General features: G+C 37.4%; 1 protein-coding gene across 2 annotated transcripts in view; it reads left to right on the top strand.

Annotated features, from left to right (window-relative positions):
* LOC306852501 (retinoic acid receptor alpha-A) overlaps nt 1-23,164 on the top strand; it is a 215,499-nt gene that overhangs the window by 69,225 nt on the left and 123,110 nt on the right. For both annotated transcript variants that reach the window (XM_079389394.1, XM_079389395.1), the window contains one exon: nt 12,077-12,549. In XM_079389394.1, the coding sequence (XP_079245520.1) occupies nt 12,402-12,549 (148 nt within the window). In that variant the 5' untranslated portion in view covers nt 12,077-12,401. The remainder of the gene's footprint in view (nt 1-12,076; nt 12,550-23,164) is intronic.

Below are 23,164 nucleotides of genomic sequence, written 5' to 3'. Positions count from 1 at the left end.
GGAGAGATTAGTCTGATTTATGGTGAGCGACGCTAATGGAACAGATATGGCTGCTCTCGCACCCTGCCATCCACGTTAATGAAAATTTTGTGCAAATGTGAAAGAGAGCACTGCAGAGCTGAGGCTCTCACCAGCACAACATCACCTCTTTGTTTTAGTGTAATTCAGTCTTCATGTAAGTGACTTCAGGTCGAATATTTCACTCTGTCATTACTGCGGTGTCCTTTTAGTGTGTGTTTTTCTGTCTTACGTCAACTTTTAATTAAGCAATAGGTGATTTTACTACAGTTAAAGGGTTTAAAGCAAAAAAAAAAAAACTCAACCATGATAAAATCTTTGCAACTCTGGCAAAACTGTATTAGGTTGCTTCATATTTCACAACTCTTTCCAAGTGAAATGTCCAGTGAGTGGGGCTAAAAGCGTGTTCAGTTTATCTGAAACAGATGAATATGAATTTGGCAAAGTTTTATTACGCTAGTTCTTGCACATATTGTGGAAGCTCGGAAATGAAATGTACGGTGAGTGGTGTTATGGTGCTCTCTTGCGTTTGAAAGTAACACACTGCCTACATTAAACCCTACACTAAACCATGCCACAGAGTAAAATAAAAAAAAGCAAACATGAGATAAAAACTAATTTGCTGCAGAAACAATGCCATTTTAGCATTTTTGCTAGCTTCTAAATGTGTTTGAGATACTTTATTGTGATTTGTGATTCACGGGACTGGTACCCCAGAGCCCTCCACATTGCAAGTAAAGCACTGTACCAGGTGCACTACCGAGCAAGTTTACTATATCACAAAAGCCATACATATGGAGCTGGTTATGTGATGCAGATGCCAAAATGTATTAGTTTACCACTTCTGCACTATGGTTGAAAGTGTTTTTAGGTCATAACATAGTATTGTGCAAGGAACAATGTGAGAATAAGTATAATCGATAATCCGCCCTGTTATCATAATTTGTGTGAAAAGCAATAAAAATTTTGCTGTTTCACTTCTGCTAGTGTTTATTTCAGCTGGAATCAAATGTTATGTATAGGTAAGTTTTTGGAGGTTTTTGAAAACTGTAAGAAGAGGCATGTTTTTGCAATGAGTATGTGTTATTATTGCTTTAATATACCATGGGTTTGATATAACAACGGCCTCCATGCTGATTGGTCAAAACAGAATTACCATTTATTAATATTTAGTAATATCACAATATTACGAGGCTTCCATAATGTATATAAAAAGAAATTATGGATGAGACACGCTCCCGCAAACCTTCAAATTAAAGTTACATAACTGGCCATAACTATAACCGTATAATATACTGTAACTATAACTATATAACTATTTTATAAATACTAAATATTTAACATACCGAAAAAGGTGAGTTATATTGTTGAGCTGACTTTAGAGACAGAATGTGATTGTTTCTCATGGGTGCTGAATATATTGTATGTCTTTTGTGTTTGGAGAATGTAGCTGAAAGTGACTCTTGTGTTGAGGGAACGTGGACAAAAAAAGGTGGAGCCTAAAGAATCATGCGTTTGGATGATCCAACTGTTTCCAGCTGGATGAGATGTGTTAAAAGAAAAATTTGCTGGAACTTAAAGTGAATTTGATTGGCTGGAGTGCGAGTGTGTGTGTTTGTTATGGAAAAGGGTGGACAAGAACAGCCGTGTTTAGTCAATTTGAGAGTCCTTTGGGTTTTAAGTCCTCATAGACGGGATTATTTTCTCATTCTGTTTTTCCTCATCTGTCTTTTGCACTGTGTGTGTGTGATGTGATTTTGGGATGTGTGGGGGAGTTGCACGTCAACAAGGCTGATGGGAAAGAGATGGATTGTCATCATAGTGTCAGTCGTGGTCACATGATGAGTATGTGTATGTGTGCATGTGATGGATTAATCTGTATCCTACACAGAAAAAATACACAGACCAAAGCAAGTCTCCGTTGCTCCAGGCTTCCTCCTGATTAAAGTTCAGCGCTCCATCCATCTCCCTTTCCGCCGCTCTCTCTAGGATGGATGAAGCTCACAGAAATGCAATATTGTTTGCGGCGAAAAGCGATTTGCATCTTAGCCGTCACCCTCTCTGCACAATACAGATAGAGACACACAGAAATGCAGTTAGAGGCAATAAACCGCTGGCCCATCTCTCTGCTTTATCTCTCACATACTTCCTCCATTATTTTTTATTTACTTCTCACTCATTCGCTTCAGCTTTCTTTATTCTTTTATTCTCTCTCTCTGTCTCTCTCTCTCGCTCTCTATCCAGAGGATCTGTTCCAAACCTACTGAGCTGCCTATCTAGATAGCACTTATTTGCCATTTTTCATTGTCATTTACTCTAAATTTAAATAAAAATGAATAAAACTATGTAGACACTAAAAAAACAGAAACTAAAACAGAATTACTTAAAATTACTATATACATACTATATATATATATATATATATATATAAATTCCAAAGATGATCAAATCTTTATTTATTTGACTTATTTATTAGGTTATTTCTGTTTGATATGAAAAATATCTAAATTTTATAGCCTGCTCAAGAAATTTGGTTGTGAATCACAAATGTTGTGATTTTGACCGTTTGATAACATGTTCATGCAAGCAGAAAGAATTAAATTATTAAAATTACACGTATTTTGTAGCTAACTAAAAAAAAAAAAAAAAAAAGCTAAAATTATAGGAGTTTCCCCAAACAATTCTGAATGGTTCACAACCCCTCCAAACATAATTCTGATTAAAAAATAAAGAGGAGCATAGTGAATTAGGAAAGGGAAGATTGAGAGAAGTGCACAGATTTGGACAGAAGAAAAGAGAGAGAGCAATTCCATCCGCACACAGTGTTCTAATCACTCATGCAGCAAGAGTACCGTGGTAAAAGCGTTTTACATGAAGACAGGACATTTGTCCTGACAGGCCTTAGGTAGCATCCTGCATGATGTCATCTGACACTCTCGTGTCATTATCTGACATGAGAGCAAACCTCTCAACTGTGTGATCTCATCACAGACGCGCACATATAGAGTCAAAATCACACGCATACATCTGTTATTCAGGTCATGCAATCTCCTGTTAAGACAGCATAGCGCTCCACCTCCCAACAGTGTGATCCCTCATGTCAACACACACACACACACACTATATTTTATATACTGCTGAAATGAGGTTATTCTTCTCTCTCATCTTCTCTGTTTCACTTGTTTTCAGTAAATTCTCCTGAGATGGGCTCTCCCACACACACACACACACACAAAAACAAACCAGGAGTACCAACCTACTTTCTCATTTTATCTTTGAAGAGTCATTCTCGTCTAATACAAATTTCTAAGGCCTCTAAATTAAATCTTTACTGTTTTTTTTCTTAAATAGAAAACAGAAGAAGTTATTATTTTGTTAGTGATATTTCAAGCTTAACACTTACTTGACTGAAGCAATTTATTTTTTTCAAGTTAAAATTATGTGGCTTTTGAGGAATGATTATTTGTTCATCTCTCAGTCGTTGTCATATTGCATTGATATATTTATAAATTTTAGATATATTTATTGGGAGATATAGAATATATGTGTATGCATTTTATGTAAATAGTCTGCTATACTGTTATAAACAGCTCACTGATTTACATTACAACCTATCAGAAATTCATTATGCTTTTTGGCCATATCAGCTTCTGCGCCTAATAGCTTATTTTTACTCATTTTATGCTTCTGAATAAAAAGTTTATTTTTAACTCCTTGAGTATGAGCTCCATACTCTATTCTCCCATATCATGCTATATGAAACTCAAAAAATAACCATGCAAACTTTTTCTTTAAGGTGTTTTTATATTTTGTCTAAAAAAAATATATATATATATATATATATATATTGTGGCGGGCTGAAGAATCACACGACAGGGTCAAGTGCCACACAGACCCCGGAGGGTGTAATTTATTGAACAACGTGAAAGTTAAAAGGTGGAAGTGCCAACGTGTCTTGTGTTCAGGTGCTGTGCTGGGTGATCCGCCTCTCTCTTCCGTCTTGTGAGCTTCGTGCGACGTGCTTCGTGCCTGAAGTGACGCGCTGGTCGGTCACGCACTGCTATCTGTGGAAGAGCAAAGAACAGTGTTAGTTTGCTTCCTCCTGGAGACATCTCTTACCCCGAGTGCGGCGAAGCGGCTTTTGTAGCCCTCTCCAGATTGGCTTCAGCTGTGGCCGACCAGCCCGTGGTGATTGCGCACAGGTGTTTCTCCTCCGTTACCAGGGCGACACTGATAGGCGCTCGGGACACTTGTCACAATATATATATATATATATATATATATATTTATAAATATATGAAGAATAAATAACATAACATGAAAAAGTGATGGCTGCAAGGTGTTCGGCACAACACAGTAAAGCTTCAATGTCATATGGTTATTTCATAATAATAACTGTTTAAAACATACATACTATATTATTATACATGATATTATTATTTTTTTTTAACATTATTGCTATTTAGTGGTTGATAATATAGTCTTTATCTGTAGTGTAAGTTCCTCTTTCAAATCTGAGATTTTTTTTCACCTATTTTATCGTCCAGTCAGGCAAAAATATGTTAGATTGAAATAGACCACCTCTTTTTAATAAACCACTTGATATGAGATATCATTTATGACTAATTCTGCCAAGAAATTTGTTAATTAGCATAACTGTAGCATAACTGTATCTGATAGCTGATAGACTAGGCATGTTAATGTAGAAATTAGGTTATGTTAGATCAACTACTTTGCAATGCCTTGTGCAATGACTCGGCTATGAACACGTTTCATAGCTGAAGCTCTTTGTTTCATAAATTAGCATTACCAATTAACAAACATGAGCATGCTAAAAATTGTTCTACCCCAGGCGGTTAAATAGCTTTTGCCTGATAAACGAATTATCTGATGTTTGCACAGGAGAAAGGTGAAAGGTGAGGCTCAAGGTTCTCCCGTCCCTCTGGTGTGACTCTGTGTCAAAATATGAAACTCAAACAAACATGCTCACACTTGATCCCTCATGTAAGTCATGGGCCGTGAACTGCGGCCATCACATTTAATCACGTTCCTCCCAGAGTGTGAGCGACTAATGAGACATAGCCTTCGCCAGAGGGGTTTGACCTGCAATCTGCCATAATGGCTGCTATCATCAGTGCACTGTACGGATGAGCAGGGCTGACGGGTGAGGAACTGGGCAGAGACATCCTTTGATTGATTGATTTAATCAGAAATGTAACCGTTCTGCTTATTCTGTGGGAGGGAACCACATCAACAAGGTCATCGTGGACCAATCAGATTAATTGAGGGGAGAAGCCAGAGGTCAAGATAAGGCTTAATACTTTCTGTGTGTGTGTATAATTCTAACCTTCTGTAAAATCTCTGTGATTATAGTATTCATATTCATTCTACGGAATTGGTTCAAAGTCAGAGTTAGAAACATCTTGAAAAAAAGTATTTTCACAAAAAAATCTGTATTCTTATGTTGTATTTTTTAGAAAGTTTTGGAATATTTGTCACACAAAGGAATCAATAAGAGGAATCGAAATTTTAACTTTATAACAAGTAGACGATTCCTGACCTTAAGCATCCTATTCCAGAATTGGAATAGATTTTGGATTCCCAAGCCTAGGTATGGGTTAACATGTTAAATAAAATAATCTTTGTGTCCTACCAAAAATGTGCCTGGAGTCCACCTTTGTTATTATAACAAACTACACTTTCAATGTGATTTTAAACCATTCAAGTCAAGAAGACTCATGGATTGTTTTCTCTGCTACACACACATCCTTGTGTAAGTGTTCTTTAGCCTGTTGATTTTCTTTCATAGTATTCTGCTAACAATGAAATATTTAGCAATAAGATGATATCTAAGATTTTTATTTATTTATTATTATTTATTTTTATTTTTACCTTATTGGAATTGAAATTAGGAATTGACAAGAATCAGAATCATTAAAATTCAAATGATGCCCGACCTTACCCATACCCCACATTATTTTTTACTGGCACCTTTCTATTCACACTGTTTTAGACCCTTTCTTTTCTTTTAAAACTTCACTTACCCTTCTTTGCTTTTGGCCTTCTTAAAAACAAACACATAATTTTATGCGCGAATGTACTTTTCAAAATTAGTTATAAAACAGTTGCTCTTGGCCACAGTGATAGGTAGTATGTTTGCTTAACATAGCGTCAGACATGAAAATATATGAGACTAATATCATGTTTTGCTCCAAAATCACTATATAACATCAGTCATGTTTGAAACAGTTAGCTTCTGTGGTTCCATGTTTCTTCTTATCACAGTGAGACAGAAAATATATTTTATAAAATTCTATACTGTGATACAAGCTATGTCAATTAGTGCTGCATAGCAATTGTGTTTATTGTCTTCCACGTTTCATCAGTCAAAGCATCTCTATTTGCATGTTATTCAGTTGTAGTGATATCTGATGCATTTGTCCATATAAGGGATTTCCTGGGTCTCACTTTTGAAACAGACATTAAAGTATATGAGTGTTAGGGTTAAGGTTAACCCTGCTCCATAATGCTCACATCGTCTCATTTTGGGTAAAAATGGAAACATACTAAAGTATTTTGTAACTTTTACTTGAGTACAATTTCTTCGTACTCTTTCCACCTCTGCTAGTTATGTGATGAAAATGTCAAAACATAATAGTTTGTAGATCATGCACTATTGTAAAAGTGTTTATGGTCATGACATAGGCCTAATACTCTGAAATAAGTCTTTGTTAATCGAGAACCTGCCCCTGTAATCAGAATTTATGTGAAAAGAATTAAGTAGTTGGTATTTTACTGCCGCTAGGATTCATTTCAGCTGGAAACTGCAGTGTATTCTAGGTATGTTTTACAAAAATATAGGTACAGTAGAGGCATGATTTTCCAATGTGCCTATGTTGCAGTTGAACCAAGTGTGAAATATACAGAGATATATAACAGAGAAAGATAATATGATAGAACCAACGTTTCAGGATAAATATGTGATCTAAGACTCCAAAGTTTCCCTTGTCTTCTTTTCACTATTGTCTTTCTCTCTCTCTCTCTCTCTCTCTCTCTCTCTCTCTCTCTCACACACTAACACACACACACACACACACACACACACACAATGTTAACAGGACTCCCCAGCGCTGGACCTCTTCCTGTCTGGCAGTGCTCCACTGTGTGTCTTTATATACCAGTTTAAACAAACCAAAATACACACACAAGTCTCCACATCTGTTGCCTGAATGAACAATATGATTAGACTTATGCAACATTTAAGATACATACACAGTGTGTGCAATATTCACTTTGTCAGTACACATTTAATTTCACCAAAATGTACACCCTACAGGTAGTATTGTGGTGCTGGTTCCCACGATTTATTGCATTTAGGGATTTGGCAAAAAGTAAGATGTGACAGTCATTTAGTACACAAGTTGAATCATTATTGGTTGCACATAGATTACTTCCTGTTTCTCATTACAGCTGCACATTAGTGTGTCATTTTTAATACAAAACATTTTTGAGAACAAGTTTGATGCTTGATGTCTTACACAATGAGCTTTAACAAATGAAACAGGACATGCTTTTCTGACGCATATTATTAGGATGTATAAAAAGGCCTATAGTGTAGCATATAGCTTGCTACAAGGTGTGTGTGTGTGTTTGAAGAGCAATTATATTGCTGACTCAGCATCTTACAAACAAGAATCAATCAATTAGCTAATCAGTAGACTCTTAGAGCCCTGGGGATATGGGAAAAATTAAGTCACACACAAGGTACACACATACAAGGTACATGGGCTATTAATAATAATATGAACTGTATATTTAGATATTTAGTTCATCTTTTAGTTTACGTGGAATACAGTGTGCCCTGGGAACAGTCGTAATAGTTTTAAAAGCATTTGCCATCCATGTTCATAGAATTAAATGAATCAGTTGATGCTGGTAGTGGTGATGGTTTATTAAAACAAATCAAAAGTTATATATGACACAATTAGTGGACATTTAGAGGTTAATTGTACTTAAACGTGTGTTATTGTTAAAAGGAATACTTGCATGTGTGATGGGAATGGGGGTCTTACTGAAACATGTTTTTCATTAACAAAAGGGGCCTCGTCTTAAGACTATGACAGACTGTGGATACGCCTTCCCACTTCTTTTCCTGGAAGAGTGTGTATGTGTCCCGTAGGTCAGTGCCCTGTTGCTCAGCTGAAAAACATCATCTTTATCACTTCCAGACAAAAACACAACACATCTTCTGTTTCCAGACCATCTATGTGGTGTATGCGTGTGCTCTCAACACAGGTTCATTGGAAAAACTTGCCACTACATCTACACTTTTGCAAAACCCTCTCAATTCCCTTGAACACAAATGAAGAATACAAGGGCATAATATCGAGTAATAAACACTTATTTATTTTTATGTATATTCTTTTCAAAATACAATGATATGACCTCAAAACACTTTTAATGTGGTGTATGATCTGTAAACTCATAGATTTTGATGTATGCATCACATAACCAGCTCCATATGTATGATTTTTCTGACATAGTAAACTTGCTCAGTAGCTTGCTCGGTATACCATTGCAATGCATAGTGCCCATGTACAAGTCCTGTAAAACACAAGTCAAAACACTCAATAAGAGATCAAAGCTTTATAAAAGCAAGCTACAATGGCACAGTTGCTTCAGCAAATATGTTTTAACGCTCTCATTTGAGTTTTTAACACTGCTAGGTTTATGGTAGGTTTACTGTAGGTAGTACACAATTTTTTAAATGTGATAGAGCATTAACATTTTAGTGCCACTAACATTTAATTTCAAAATTGTTGCAATACATACAACAACCAACATAATATGTTGCCTCGTGACACATGAAATGACATTGCAGACATGTATTTCAAATGACAATTTTGTTTTTGAGAAGTGTGTTCTTACTTGTATACAGGAAGTGCTCTAGATTTTATATCTAGTGGATGATAGAACCGGCAAAAATACCAGGAACACGCTAGTCACATGTTTCAAAAAATATAATAATATATTAGGAAAATTGTAAATACAACAGCATTCATAGTGGATTTATACCATGTGGAGTCTGTGTGAGTGGTTGTCTGAAAGAAACAGACATGGTTTGCTCTTTCTTTATCTCTGTTTGCTTTCTTTTTGCTCTCTCCTCATTTTCACCTCACAGATTTCCTAAGATTTCATGTTAAGCAATATTTTCTGTTGGCCACGCCAACCCAGCATGTTTTAACACACACACATACAGTACACACACTCAATAAGGGGGAGGGGTAAATATCGGAGAGCATTTGATACCCTGTACCTTGTGCTGTTAGTGTGCGTGTGTGATTACATTTCCCGCCTCTATTGCAAACATTGACCTTTTCAAATGAGTACAATATGTGATCTGTGTGACAACACAAGACTTCAGGTCAATAGCTCTCTGTGTCATTCTGTGTACAGTGAGACAGGCAGCAGAAATCTGTTTTTGAAAGCCTGATTGACATTTCACTGTTTCAAGAAAGAAAGCCTTTGAAAGAATGATGAAGGACACAGAGAGAAAAATAAAGGCATAATTAGTCAAAGTGACCTACATAGTTATGTGTGTGTGTTATAATAACACTGTTTATACCTGTTTAATTATTGTTGTTTACTTTTATATATACTGTTGCTGTTCTCACTTCTTGGTTCCATTATTTGTTTGCATTAAAAATACTATCAATGATTTTTTGTGTTGAATTGAATTGTATTGAAACATGATAAATCTAAATAAAACAGTAAATTTCAAAGGTTTGAAGTCTGTATTTTTATTAAATGTTTTTGAAATAACTTTCCTTTGCTTATCATGGCTATATTTATTTGATCAAAATACAGTAAAAATATTAATATTTTGAAATATCATTAAGATACATTAAAATAGAAAACTGTTATTTTATAATGTCATTTATTCCAGCCATGGCAAAACAGAATTTTTAACATTTTTTATTTTTATTATTTTTAAGTATTAAGTACTATTGTAATAGTAATGACTATTATTTTTAAGTATTAATTAGTAAAAGTATAAGCATTAATTACTTAAATAAATTACTAAATTAATTAATTAATTCTACTGAGCAGTACTACTGATACAGGAGATAGGGATGCTGAAAGATTCTTATTAATATATAATGCAAAATTTTGTACAGAGCTGCAAAATTCAGTCTGGTGTTGCTAAATTCAGTCCAGACCTTCTGTATCTAGTCCTGAGATACTGAATGTTGTCTAGTGCTGCAGAATTTGGTTCAAAGCTGCTGAATTCCATGCGATACTGATAAATTCAGTCCACAGCTACAAAATTTGGAATTGCTGAATCGAGTACTATTTACCTAAATAAGCTGAACAAGGCTCTCTTTTTGTGTACCAATACCAAGGTTGCCTCTAGACCACTAGTGGGATCCGCTGCGACCACGCACACACATCACAGATCATGTCGAGTGTATTTCTGCAGGTGCATGCGCGCTGGCATTTCACGTAATTAAAGGTTGACCTTTCTAATAGAGGCACAAATGTCAAGGGGTCCTTCTTATCTGACAAGCAGGAGTGCCTAGAGGGCGATGTGTGTGTGTGTGTGTGTGTGTGTGTGTGCGTGCGTTGAAGATGTTGGCAGAGCACTGAGATTATACACTGCCCTGTATTCACACTTCCTGTCTCATAGGCACTTTCAGTGATTATAATAACAAGCACAAACACACACAAATGCAGGAGTGCAGAAACATGTGCAATCTATATAAAAACACATGACTCATATTTGTTTATTTGATCTTAACATCATGTTATGCTGTGTGTCCAGGATTCTGGCTGAGTGCTAAACATAGCTCACAGTGTGTTGTGTATGCAAACTGCACAGACTGCGTCCTTGGCTCTGATCTGAAAGGCTTCAGCAGTGCCCAAATTAATGAAATACAAGTTTGCATGTAACTGTGTATACATGTGGCGTGTGAGTGGGTTGTTCCCTGTAGACACAATTTGAACACTATTACAGTCTCAAGGTCTGTCGGTGGTATTTTAGTTACATTTCTGGCTTTTGCTGTGTTACATCACTTATATCAACTTACATCAGCTCAACATGCTTTCTTATTTATATAAATATAGCTGAATTATTTCTCATTCAAAAATACAGAACCAGGCTGTTAAATAAATAACATGCATTAGCTTCTTTCAGTGCATTTTCATTTAGTGCTTGTTTTCCAAAACTTGAGTTCCCCAATCAGGATTTTTGTGAGTAAATTAAATTAAATAATAAAATGGAAAATAAAAATGAATAAATAATTAAAATATAAAGATGTAAACACTCATATTTGCATTTAATTTTATTTCAGTTTAAGTTTATTTCTATTAACAAAAGTTTTTTATGGTTTTAGTTTTTATATACATATATGATAATTACATTGATTTTTAGGTCAAAGGCGTTTTGCTGACAAAAGATTTGGGTACTCCTTATTTAGAGTAAAATTATGAATCTTTATGTTTTATGTAATTACAAGTTTGTGGAGTTGTTTGACTAGTGGTATAACTGCATCCTTAACATCACAGCACCTGATATGACCTTATTTTTGTGTAATTGCAGAGTAGTTCCCACATAAAAAGACAAGCCTCTTAACAGCCTATAAACATGTTTTCAGAGTGATGAAATATCTGACCACGCCTGGCCAACATAAAAAGAAGAACAGATGACTTGGTGTCCTTTGGACATTGTGTGTGTGAGGGTGAGATTGGCGTAAGCACTCTTATGAAATGATGCAGTGTTCTTGAGAGAAATTATCTTTCTTATGATGTCTGCAACACTTGACGCAATACTCAGTGCTCTGACGTCATCGATTTACACCATTTAATCAAAAGAGTAGGATTTATTTGAATTACAGAAGGGGTGTTTAATTTCTGTCAAGTTCTCATAGCGTTTATTAGGTCCTATGTTTATTTTTGAGGATAGCATTTAGGGATTTAAAAGTGAACTACTACTTTACTTTGTACAAAAGCATTCCGTATTTTACTTGAAATTAATTTAACTCTCTTTTTCAACCTGTAGGAATTCTAACAGAAGAGGAAAGTGGAGCACATCACAAATGCTGACACTTGGATTCATTAAACGGAATCAAATCTTTTTGGAAATAAACTCAATAGGCCTGTGTGATATGGGAAACAGCCCCTACAGAAAACCCCCTGGCTGCAAAAGACAGTCACTCCTCCATTCATCTGTCTAGACACACCATTTTCTACCAGTGTCAAACGGAATAAGCACATCCACTCTCTCTTCTGAATGCTCTTATGGGTAAATAATCCCCAGAAAGCATCTAATTTGAATTTCGTTTTGGATTCTTCTGTGTGATTGTGGACGAACTCTAGTGGTAGCCATGTCTGGTAAGGGCAACCCCAGCCCACACCTCAATGGCTTCCCAATGGCCCACTTTTCCTATTTCTTCCCGCACATGCTCGGGGGGCTTTCTCCACCCTCTCTGCCCACCCTACCCCTCAGTGGATACAGCACACCTTCACCAGTCAGTGAGTATAAGATTGATTGATTGATTGATTGATTTTGATGAGTTGGGATTCCATTTTGTGTTGAGTGTTGAGATTAAGATACAACCCGAATTCCAGAAATGTTGGAACGTTTTTAAAATTTGAATAAAATAATAATAAAAGAATTTCACATGATCACATGAGCCAATATTTTATTCACAATAGAACAGAGAACATAACAAATGTTTAAACTGAGAAATTTTAAAATTTTGTGCACAAAATGAGCTCATTTCAAATTGAATACCTGCTACAGGTCTCAAAATAGTTGGGACGGGGGCATGTTTACCATGGTGTAGCATATCCTCTTCTTTTCAAAACAGTATGAAGACATCTGGGCATCTGAGTTTCTGGAGTTTTGGTGTTGGAATTTGGTCACATTCTTGCCTGATATAGGTTTCCAGGTGCTGAAGAGTTTGTGGTCATCTTTGACATATTTTTTGTTTAATGATGCACCAAATGTTCTCTATAGGTGAAAGATCTGGACTGCAGGCAGGCCAATTCAGCACCCAGACTTTTGTACTATGAAGCCATTCTGTTGTAATAGCTGCAGTATGTGGTTTTGCATTGTCCTGCTGAAATACACAAGGGAGCATATGTTACTTTATATACCTTTCAGCATTCACAGTGCCTTCCAAAACATGCAAGCTTCCCATACCTTATGCACTCATGCACCCCCATACCATCAGAGAAGCTGACTTTTGAACTGAACGCTGATAACACGCTGGAAGGTCTCCCTCCTCTTCTGCCTGGAGGACACAGTGTCCATGATTTCCAACAAGAATGTCAAATTTGGACTCGTCTGACCATAGAACACTTTTCCACTTTGAAACAGTCCATTTTAAATGAGCCTTGGCCCACAGGACACGATTGCGCTTTCGGACCATGTTCACATATGATTTCCTTTTTGCATGATAGAGCTTTAGTTTGCATCTGCAGATGGCACGGTGGATTGTGTTTACCGACAGTGGTTTCTGGAAGTATTCCTGGGCCCATTTAGTAATGTCAATGACAGAATCATGTCGATGAGTGATGCAGTGTCGTCTAAGGGCCCGAAGACCACAGGCATCCAACAAAGGTCTTCGGCCTTGTCCCTTACGCACAGAGATTTCTCCAGTCTCTCTGAATTTTTTGATGATTTTATGTACTGTAGATGATGAAGCCTTTGCAATTTGACGTTGAGGAATGTTGTCTTTAAAGTATTCCACAATCTTTTTACACAGTCTTTCACAGATTGGAGAGCCTCTGCCCATCTTTACTTCTGAGAGACTCTGGCTGTTTCTCAATTCCAAGATCGCAAAGAACGGACTTGCTTACTCGTGGAGACCGGTCTTGCCAAGCTTCCTTGGAAGAAAGAACTTGGAAGGACACGAGGACACAGAACGCACCCTTATGAGAATTGAGATATACTGCGTTCTTACAGCATAGTCTCCGCATAAGCAGCGGCCAATGAACAATAAATATAACATAACATCACAAACAAATGTCATAGCTTATTAAAACATTTCATACTATTATAGATATTATTTTCATATAATTTTATATCGTTTTATTTTACAGCGTTATATGTTTAACTATGACTATGTTAAGATTCATTTTAATATGCCAATAAAAATCCAAACTTTCTCCGGGTCTTATAAGTTTATTAAAATTAAGCAAAACAAAACGATAAATGTTTATTTTCAACTTCAAGAGCCGTCAAGTATTTGCGAGAGCGAGTTTAAAGCTTACAGGCTTCCATACACCAGCCGCCCGTAGCATCTTCTGGGATTTCTAACTGCTCAATTCTCTCAAGTCTGCACTCGATGCATCCTCGATATTAAGAACACATCCGGGCACTTTCATGCGTCCTCTGTACTTGCGTTCTTGAGAATTGGAACTGAATTTCGACGGTTGATGATGATGTAGAACGAGAACACAAGGACGCAAGATCGCTGAAGAACGCATATTGAGAAACGGCCTCTGCCTCTCTAAGATATCCCTTTTTATAGCTAATCATGTTACAGACCTGATGTCAATTAAATTAATTAGTTGCTAGATATCCTCCCAGCTGATTTTTTTCAAAATTTCTTGCTTTTTCAGACCTTTGTTGCCCCCGTGCCAACTTTTTTTGAGACCTGTAGCAGACATCAAATTTGAAATTAGCTAATTTAGTGGATAAAAGTGTAAAAATTCTCAGTTTAAACATTTGTTATGTTCTCTATGTTCTATTGTGAATAAAATAATGGCTCATGTGGTTTGAAAGTCTTTTAATTTTCATTTTATTCAAATTTCAAAAAACGTCTCAACATTTCTGGAATTCGGGTTGCAGATTTATCCTTTTGTTGAGTGCACCACAAGAAGTTTTTACATTACTTTTTCATTTGTTGCATATTTCCTAAACTTTCAAATGTTCACAGTACTTCTTAGCATTAATGTAGTACACTGTCTGAAGTCTGAGTCCATATTTTCATGGTCTTGGTCTTATCATGGACTCTGGGGCATTTGGACTTGACCTTGGTCTGTTGTCTGTGATGGTTTGCATGTCTCTAGACTTAAGCACAATGTGTGTGTGCTGCAGAGACATTTGCATGACATTGACGTGAAACTTGGCTTTAATAACCAGTGGAAAGTTACATTCATTATTGATTTTTTTAATTATGAAGAGGTCTCATCTACTTTTTACAATATCTTTCTATATGCTCTTCAAAATAAAGGCGTTCACAGCAACGCCATAGAAGAAACATTTTTGGTTCCACTTTCAGTGAGCATTTCTTAAAAGAACAATTTTTTCTTTTATAATCTAAGGGTGTGTTAATACTTTTCTGGTTTGGTTTGATTAAACCTTGGTGTGCATGTTTTCAAGGGGTCTCAGTCCGCTTCCAAACAAACTCTTAAAAACAGACATCTAAATGAACCAAGAACAGAATGTGAATATGAAGCACATCTGGTTCTTCTCGTCATTGGAACTATGTTTTCCATTACGGTTTGGTACAGGTGTTGGGAACCCCATCTCATTGCAGCAGATCTGAGTGTGCAATGGAGGAATTCCTGGCATTGTTTTGATTTCTTTACACATTTTACAAACTTTTTGTGAGTTCTCAGCTGGTAAAAATACCACCACATGTATATGCGTACAACAAGCACATTTAGCCCAGAACAAAGCATTGTGTTCATTAAGTTCGGTATTAAACTGAAAACAAAAATAACGACTTTATTCAGAATTAATCTCCTCCACGTCATCCTATAGTGCCATTTTGGAGAGTATCATATATGTAGCATTTGGACCAATCAGACACACATTTATTCATTATATTTAATGAATAATCCAGCAAACCCTCTCATACCCCTTTTCCACCAAAGCAGTTCCAGGTGCTAGTTCAGAGCCAGTGCTATAGCCGGTTCTTAGTTGGTTCGACTGGCGAGCGCTTTAAGAACCGGTTGCTTTTCCACAGGCTAGAGAGCCAATACAGAGCCAGGGCTTACGTCACTGAATACGTTTCATGTTCCAGTTCACTAGCGCGGCACAACAGTCTTGTTCGAGGTGCATCAGTGCCACGCAGATCGATCGATCGGCACACAACACACTAAAGCACCGCGAGAGCGATCCAAAAGCATAAAGAGCCGTCTGCTTTCCAGTTGCTCCCGCGGGACCCCGATATGCCTCGCACCGCGCAGCGCCGATCTATCCCGGACAAGCCTAAACAAACTATCAGCAATGGTGGATGTTGCATTGCTATTGATGTTCATGGCTTTGCGAACCTACATCGGCATCCAAACACGGCGAATCAAACGTGTTAGCGTTTAGCTGCTATTTCAAATATGGCGGTCCAAGTTTCTGTTCGTCTTGTTGGTCACGGTAACCCCGCCCCCAATCCCTGACGCAAGCGGTTCTTCCTTCTAGCCCAGCAATGTTTTGGTGCTACTTACGAACTGCTTTTACTGGTTCGGAGCTGGTGCTTTGGGTGTCGAAAAACAAAGAACCGGTTTGAAACTAGGCTCTGGCTCCGAACCAGCACTGGAACTGCCTTGGTGGAAAAGGGGTATCATTCAACAAACAATCTGTGAGGGTCTATGGACCCTTCCCCCTGAAAGAGCACCCTAAAGGGCTCAGTTACCAGGGCAACCATCTGATAAGACTGTTTTATTGCTCTAAAGTATGCGAGATGTGATGTGCCGTGAGAAGGGACCCTTCTGAAACCCACGCAAAACGTTCCTCCTTGTCACTCATAGACAAACCTTTCTACAGATAAACATGCATCCCAGGACATTGTGTGTATGACATCTTGTATAGTTTCTCTTACATTGTATTTTGTTTTATGCATGTTTTACGAGTGAAGTACTAGTTAATGTACCCCCGCCAATATCGTGTCTCCTACCAAATTAATGCTCATTTGATTACGCACACTTTGGTGTACACCACCTTCTCATAGAGTGCCAGGTGTGTGTGTGTAATTTTTTTTATGATTTATTTCTTAATTTTAAACATTTTACAAACAAGAAATCACATGAAAGGACGACATTGACAGAGGGTTACAAAACAGATACCAAAATAAAACAGGAGAATAATAATAATAATGAATAAATAAATAAATATAATAGTAAAAAGAAAATAAATAAATAAATAAATAAATAACAAGGGGGGAATATCTTTTATGATGAGAGTGAGATGTATATAAATGTACACATGCAAGTGCACATAAAAGAAAGAGATAGAAAAATATTTCTACTTACAGTCAGGTCCATAAATATTGGGACATCGACACAATTCTAACATTTTTGGCTCTATACACCACCACAATGGATTTCAAATGAAGCGAACAAGATGTGATTTAACTGCAGACTGTCAGCTTTAATTTTAGGGTATTTACATCCAAATCAGGTGAACGGTGTAGGAATTACAACAGTTTGCATATGTGCCTCCCACTTGTTAAGGGACCAAAAGTAATGGGACAGAAAAATAATCATAAATCAAACTTTCACTTTTTAATACTTGGTTGCAAATCCTTTGCAGTCAATTACAGCCTGAAGTCTGGAACGCATAGAAATCACCAGATGCTGGGTTTCATCCCTGGTGATGCTCTGCCAGGCCTCTACTGCAACCGTCTTCAGTTCCTGCTTGTTCTTGGGGCATTTTCCCTTCAGTTTTGTCTTCAGCAAGTGAAATGCATGCTCAATCAGATTCAGGTCAGGTGATTGACTTGGCCATTGCATAACAGTCCACTTCTTTCCCTTCAAAAACTCTTTGGTTGCTTTTGCAGTATGCTTTGGGTCATTGTCCATCTGCACTGTGAAGCGCCGTCCAGTGAGTTCTGAAGCATTTGGCTGAATATGAGCAGATAATATTGCCCGAAACACTTCAGAATTCATCCTGCTGCTTTTGTCAGCAGTCACATCATCAATAAATACAAGAGAACCAGTTCCACTGGCAGCCATATATGCCCATGCCATGACACTACCACCACCATGCTTCACTGATGAGGTGGTATGCTTAGGATCATGAGCAGTTCCTTTCCTTCTCCATACTCGTCTCTTCCCATCACTCTGGTACAAGTTGATCTTGGTCTCATCTGTCCATAGGATGTTGTTCCAGAACTGTGAAGACTTTTTTAGATGTCGTTTGGCAAACTCTAATCTGGCCTTTCTGTTTTTGAGGCTCACCAATGGTTTACATCTTGTGGTGAACCCTCTGTATACACTCTTCTCTTGATTGTTGACTTTGACACACATGCACCTACCTCCTGGAGAGTGTTCTTGATCTGGCCAACTGTTGTGAAGGGTGTTTTCTTCACCAGGGAAAGAATTCTTCGGTCATCCACCACAGTTGTTTTCCGTGGTCTTCCGGGTCTTTTGGTGTTGCTGAGCTCACCGGTGCGTTCCTTCTTTTTAAGAATGTTCCAAACAGTGGTTTTGGCCACGCCTAATGTTTTTGCTATCTCTCTGATGGGTTTGTTTTGTTTTTTTCAGCCTAATGATGGCTTGCTTCACTGATAGTGACAGCTCTTTGCATCTCATCTTGACAGTTGACAGCAACAGATTCCAAATGCAAATAGCACACTTGAAATGACCTCTGGACCTTTTATCTGCTCATTGTAATTGGGATAATGAGGGAATAACACACACCTGGCCATGGAACAGCTGAGAAGCCAATTGTCCCATTACTTTTGGTCCCTTAACTGCGGCCTACAACTGTGAATCAAGTTGGCTAAACATGGAATACATAATTGATACAACTCGCGATTTGTTGACTCAACTTTCTGTATCAAGTAATGTGGACTGGAAAACATTACTTGAGATCTAAAAAAGATGTTGGTTTAACTTGTTTTATCAAGTTAGGGCAACATTATTATTTTTTTTCTCATGCTCTATTGCCAAGTTACTTGAGTTTACAGAAATTGCTAGATTTCAAAAATTTAAGCAAACTAATATCTACAAAAAAATCTACATGAGAATTGGCCAGTCAAACTTAAATATTAACACATGAAAAAATAGCTGAAAAGAGATGAAATTATATAAAAAGAGATGAAAGAGATGAAATCCAATTCAATAAGGACCTTTATTAAAACCCCAACAAGTCCAACTTCAACCAGCCTTGCTTTAAAATTGAGACATCAAAAAAAAGACCTTCCTTGGGACGTTCAAAATTTTGCCTTTACACTCTAACACACTTTTGCTTGGGGCTGCTTACTAACTGAAATTATACTGTTCCACAAATAATGCAGCCTTCCTTTGGGGAAAAACTCTCCGAATTCAACTGAGTCAATTGTTGTGGATGTTCAGAGTTGCTGCAGTAAATTGCAGAAAGATTTGTAAAAACAAAACACAAAAATGTATCTCTGAGAAACTTGCTCAAATGTCAGCCAGAAAATGAACACGTTCAAACATTACAGAAATCTCCACTCTGTTCATGTTTGCTCTACAACATAAAATACAAATTAGTGTCTGCAAGTGACATTTCCTCCACAGAGAGCAATAGACATCTGTTAGAACATAAAAACATAAACTGTTGTGACCCACAGAAGGGCTTTACATTTATTTCCTATTACTACATTTGTATTGCTTGTGTGAGTGTATGTGCGTGTGTGAGTGAGTTAATGAGTGTGAGTGTGTGCTTGTATGTGCGTGAGTGTGTGTGTTAGTGAGCGTGTTTGTGTGTGTCTGTGCGTGTGTGTGTGTGCGTGTGTGTGTGTGTGTGTGTGTGTGAGTGAGTGAGTGTGTGCTTGTGTGTGTGTATGTGCGTGAGTGTGTGTGTGTGTGAGTTACTGAGCGTGTGTGTGTGTGTGTGCTTGTATGTGTGTGAGAGTTAGTGAGCATGTCTGTGTGAGTGAGTGAGTGAGTGTGTGTGTGAGTGAGTGAGTGTGCTTGTGTGGGTGAAAGCGTGATTTTTTGTGTGTGTGAGTAAGTGAGCGTGTGTGTGTGTGTGTGAGAGAGTTAGTGAGTGTGTCTTTGCGTGTGTGTGTGTGTGAGTGAGTGCTTGCTTGTGTGCATGTATGTGCGTGTGTGAGTTAATGAGCGTGTCTGTGTGTGAAATTTAAACTAACAAACTTTAAACTAACAAACTAATTTAAACTTCAAACTAACATAAACTTCAAACTTCTTTAAACTTTCTGGTCTGGCTTTCTCAAGCCAACTTAAAGTTTGTCTCGACAAACTTTTTAATCTAGCAAATGGCAAGAAAATTAGAATACTTCCTCATGGCCAAATGCAGAAACATCCTCCTGAGCCATCCCTCTAACTGAGCAATTTATTCTTTAGAGAGTGGACCCTGGGAGTGCACATGTCAGACCCGATTCCCATGAACAGGCGCTGAATCACCTCAAAAGTACATTTCATCTCTTTTGGAAAGTCAAGGTTCAGCATGTACAGCAGAGGCCCATCAGGTTCACAAAAGCGTTGGGTACATCACCAAGATGATGCATGACAATCTTTTCCTCAATGACAATGGCAACATCGTTGTAGGAAACTGGAAGGGGCTCTTTCACATCTTCAACGACCAAAAGGATTCCAATCACCATTCCTTTGATGAAGTCCTCCCCAGGATCTGTTGGCTTCATGCAAAAACAAACAAAAAACAAAAAGGTGCCTGTGCTTTAGACATGTTTGGCTATATAGTGTATCCACACAGAGGATGCCTGAAATGATGTGTAACCATGCCCATTGTGAACTAGTTTTTGTATCAATAAACAACATTTTGCTGCTTATCTCACATCTCTTCATCAATGTAGAAGGATTTTCCTTCATGTACCATGGCAGTCCCTGCAAAGCTGCCGCTCTCTTCCTTTGGTTTGATGCCTGCAAAAACACAATACGTGAATTCAGTTGATATCAGAACTCTGATTTTTGTCAAACCTCAAATGACGGAAACTGAGCTTTCAGTTCAAAGAGGTAACTTGAACTCTGGCCTTCTCTCCATCTTACAGAGCCATTTTCTTATTTATTGAGTCTGTATCAAATGCCTATCCAAGTACATTAATTAGAGGAGGTTTACTGTCTGTCATAATCTACATCCTGGTCCCTCTCCTCAGTGGGGTTGCACAATTAATGTGGACCACAACTACAACAAATATGCACTTACATCCTTGTCGAGATTCTCCATTAAGGATGTCATGTCTTGAACTTCCTCGAAGCGCTTCAACCGGAATAACTGAAGAAGTTTATGCAGATGGCTGTCCAGACCCTCATATAATTTATTGATGTCCATTGAAGTGAGCCTGGTGAATTCCTTGGCGATCTATGTGGAGAAGTAACATTACAGTTTTAGTTCAAGTTAAAAGTCACCTAAATGTTCAGATTTCAGCACTACAACTGACATGTTGTCAGACATGTGACGTACAGCGGAGACCTGTCTCAAGGTGCATATTTCATTAATATTAACTTCAACCTCAACGATCTGTGTCTTACTTGGACGGCTCGGCTCCGAGGAAAAAAGATGACGGTCAGCTCGGATTTTCAAGAGTTGAAAATGGCGCGTGACGTCACTGCGGGCGCATGCGTGTTGGTTGAAATGTCCACCTTGACCTATTTTCTGAAGTGAACTGAACGGATTATTGTGAGTTTTTAATGAGTTTCCACGCTTTTTTCAAGTTGAAGTTGTTGTAACTCTTCATACTTTACTTTCCCCCTTGCAAAAAACCCACGTCTGATCTCCAACTGGCGGTCTGCGCGACCGTTCACCCCCACTGCTGCGCGTTGCCATGGATACAGAGTGTAACGGCACACATATCACTACACATGAAAACAATCACCTATCACTACGTGTTTATACCGCATCTAACTCAACATAAAAAATATAGTCCATACACTACGGCGGTGGTCAGTGTTTTTTTGCACTCCTCTTCCCCACGGACCATGAGTTGCTCTGTTATCTCGCTGTCTGTTAATGCTGTGCCAGGTTGATTGAGTGCGAGCAAAGCTTCTTGTACGAGTCGCGACATCACGTAAATTGGCGGGTTGACCCGGGTATAATGTTCCCACTAGGGGTGTGCGATACTACAAATTTTGGTATCGATCCGATACCAAGTAAATACAGGCCCAGTATCGCCGATACCGATACCGATTCCGATACTTGTCATGTAAAAAAAACATAAATTTAAATGACCAACAACAATTAAAAAAAATTAACAATACTAATGTTGATATGACTAATATTATATTCACCTTAAAGCTACGTGGATATTATTTGCCTTTCTAAAAGGACTTTGCAGGCAGAGGAGCCCAGAATATGAAAGCAATAAACAGTTTCATGTTAAGTCTTTTCCTCCCAAAGAAAAGAGTTATAAAAATAATGTCGCTTAATAAATTAAGAACGTAATATTAAAAGACAAAACTCAGTATACACCTTATTAATGTTGCAAACTAGATATACAAGTAAGCAGATGTGCCCAGAATATGAAAGCAACGCTCAAAGTTTTCACATTATGTATTTTCCTCCCATAAAAAAAACAAAGAAAAGTTTAACGTAAGTGGCTTATTGAATGAAGACTTTTTTATTTATCAATTTATTATTGAAAGGATTTTAGTATGTTATGTACGTACTGTATTTTCTGTTTGTTTTATACATACTGTAATATTTGTTTGTTATTCTCGCAATAAAACAAAACTGTGATATGAAAAGGCCAAATTCGGTATAGTTTATAAAAAATATATAGGCCTACTATGCATGTACAGGTAAGCAGATGAACCCAGAACATGAATGCAACATGTTGAATTTAATTTTCTCTAATTGCAATATAGAAACATTTAATATGGTGCAATTAATGAATGGAGGAAGACAGTGATAAAGACCAAATAAATAAATAAAAACTAAATTCGGTATACAGATTGTTAATAAAATATAATATGTTGCAAGCAGCTGAGACCAGAATATATATGCAAACATGTTAAACAACATGTTAAGCATTTTACTCCCACAGAAAACTATTATAATGAAAATTTAAAGATTAAGAAATAATTTTAAAAAGCTAAACTCAGTCCACACCTTACAGTGATACTGTATAAAAAGGACAAATTCGGTATACAGGTATAATATGCACTGTGTGAAGGATTCCCTTCCTCTCCTTTTCATTTCTTTTGTAGCTAGGAGTTCCGTTCCATCTCTCACTGTATCCGTCCGCTCGCACTC

The sequence above is a fragment of the Barbus barbus genome (assembly GCF_936440315.1).
Source record: "Barbus barbus genome assembly, chromosome: 32".
NCBI classification, from domain to species: Eukaryota; Metazoa; Chordata; class Actinopteri; order Cypriniformes; family Cyprinidae; genus Barbus; species Barbus barbus.
Note: the sequence above shows the minus strand (reverse complement) of the source record. Positions and strands in the feature narration are given on the sequence as shown.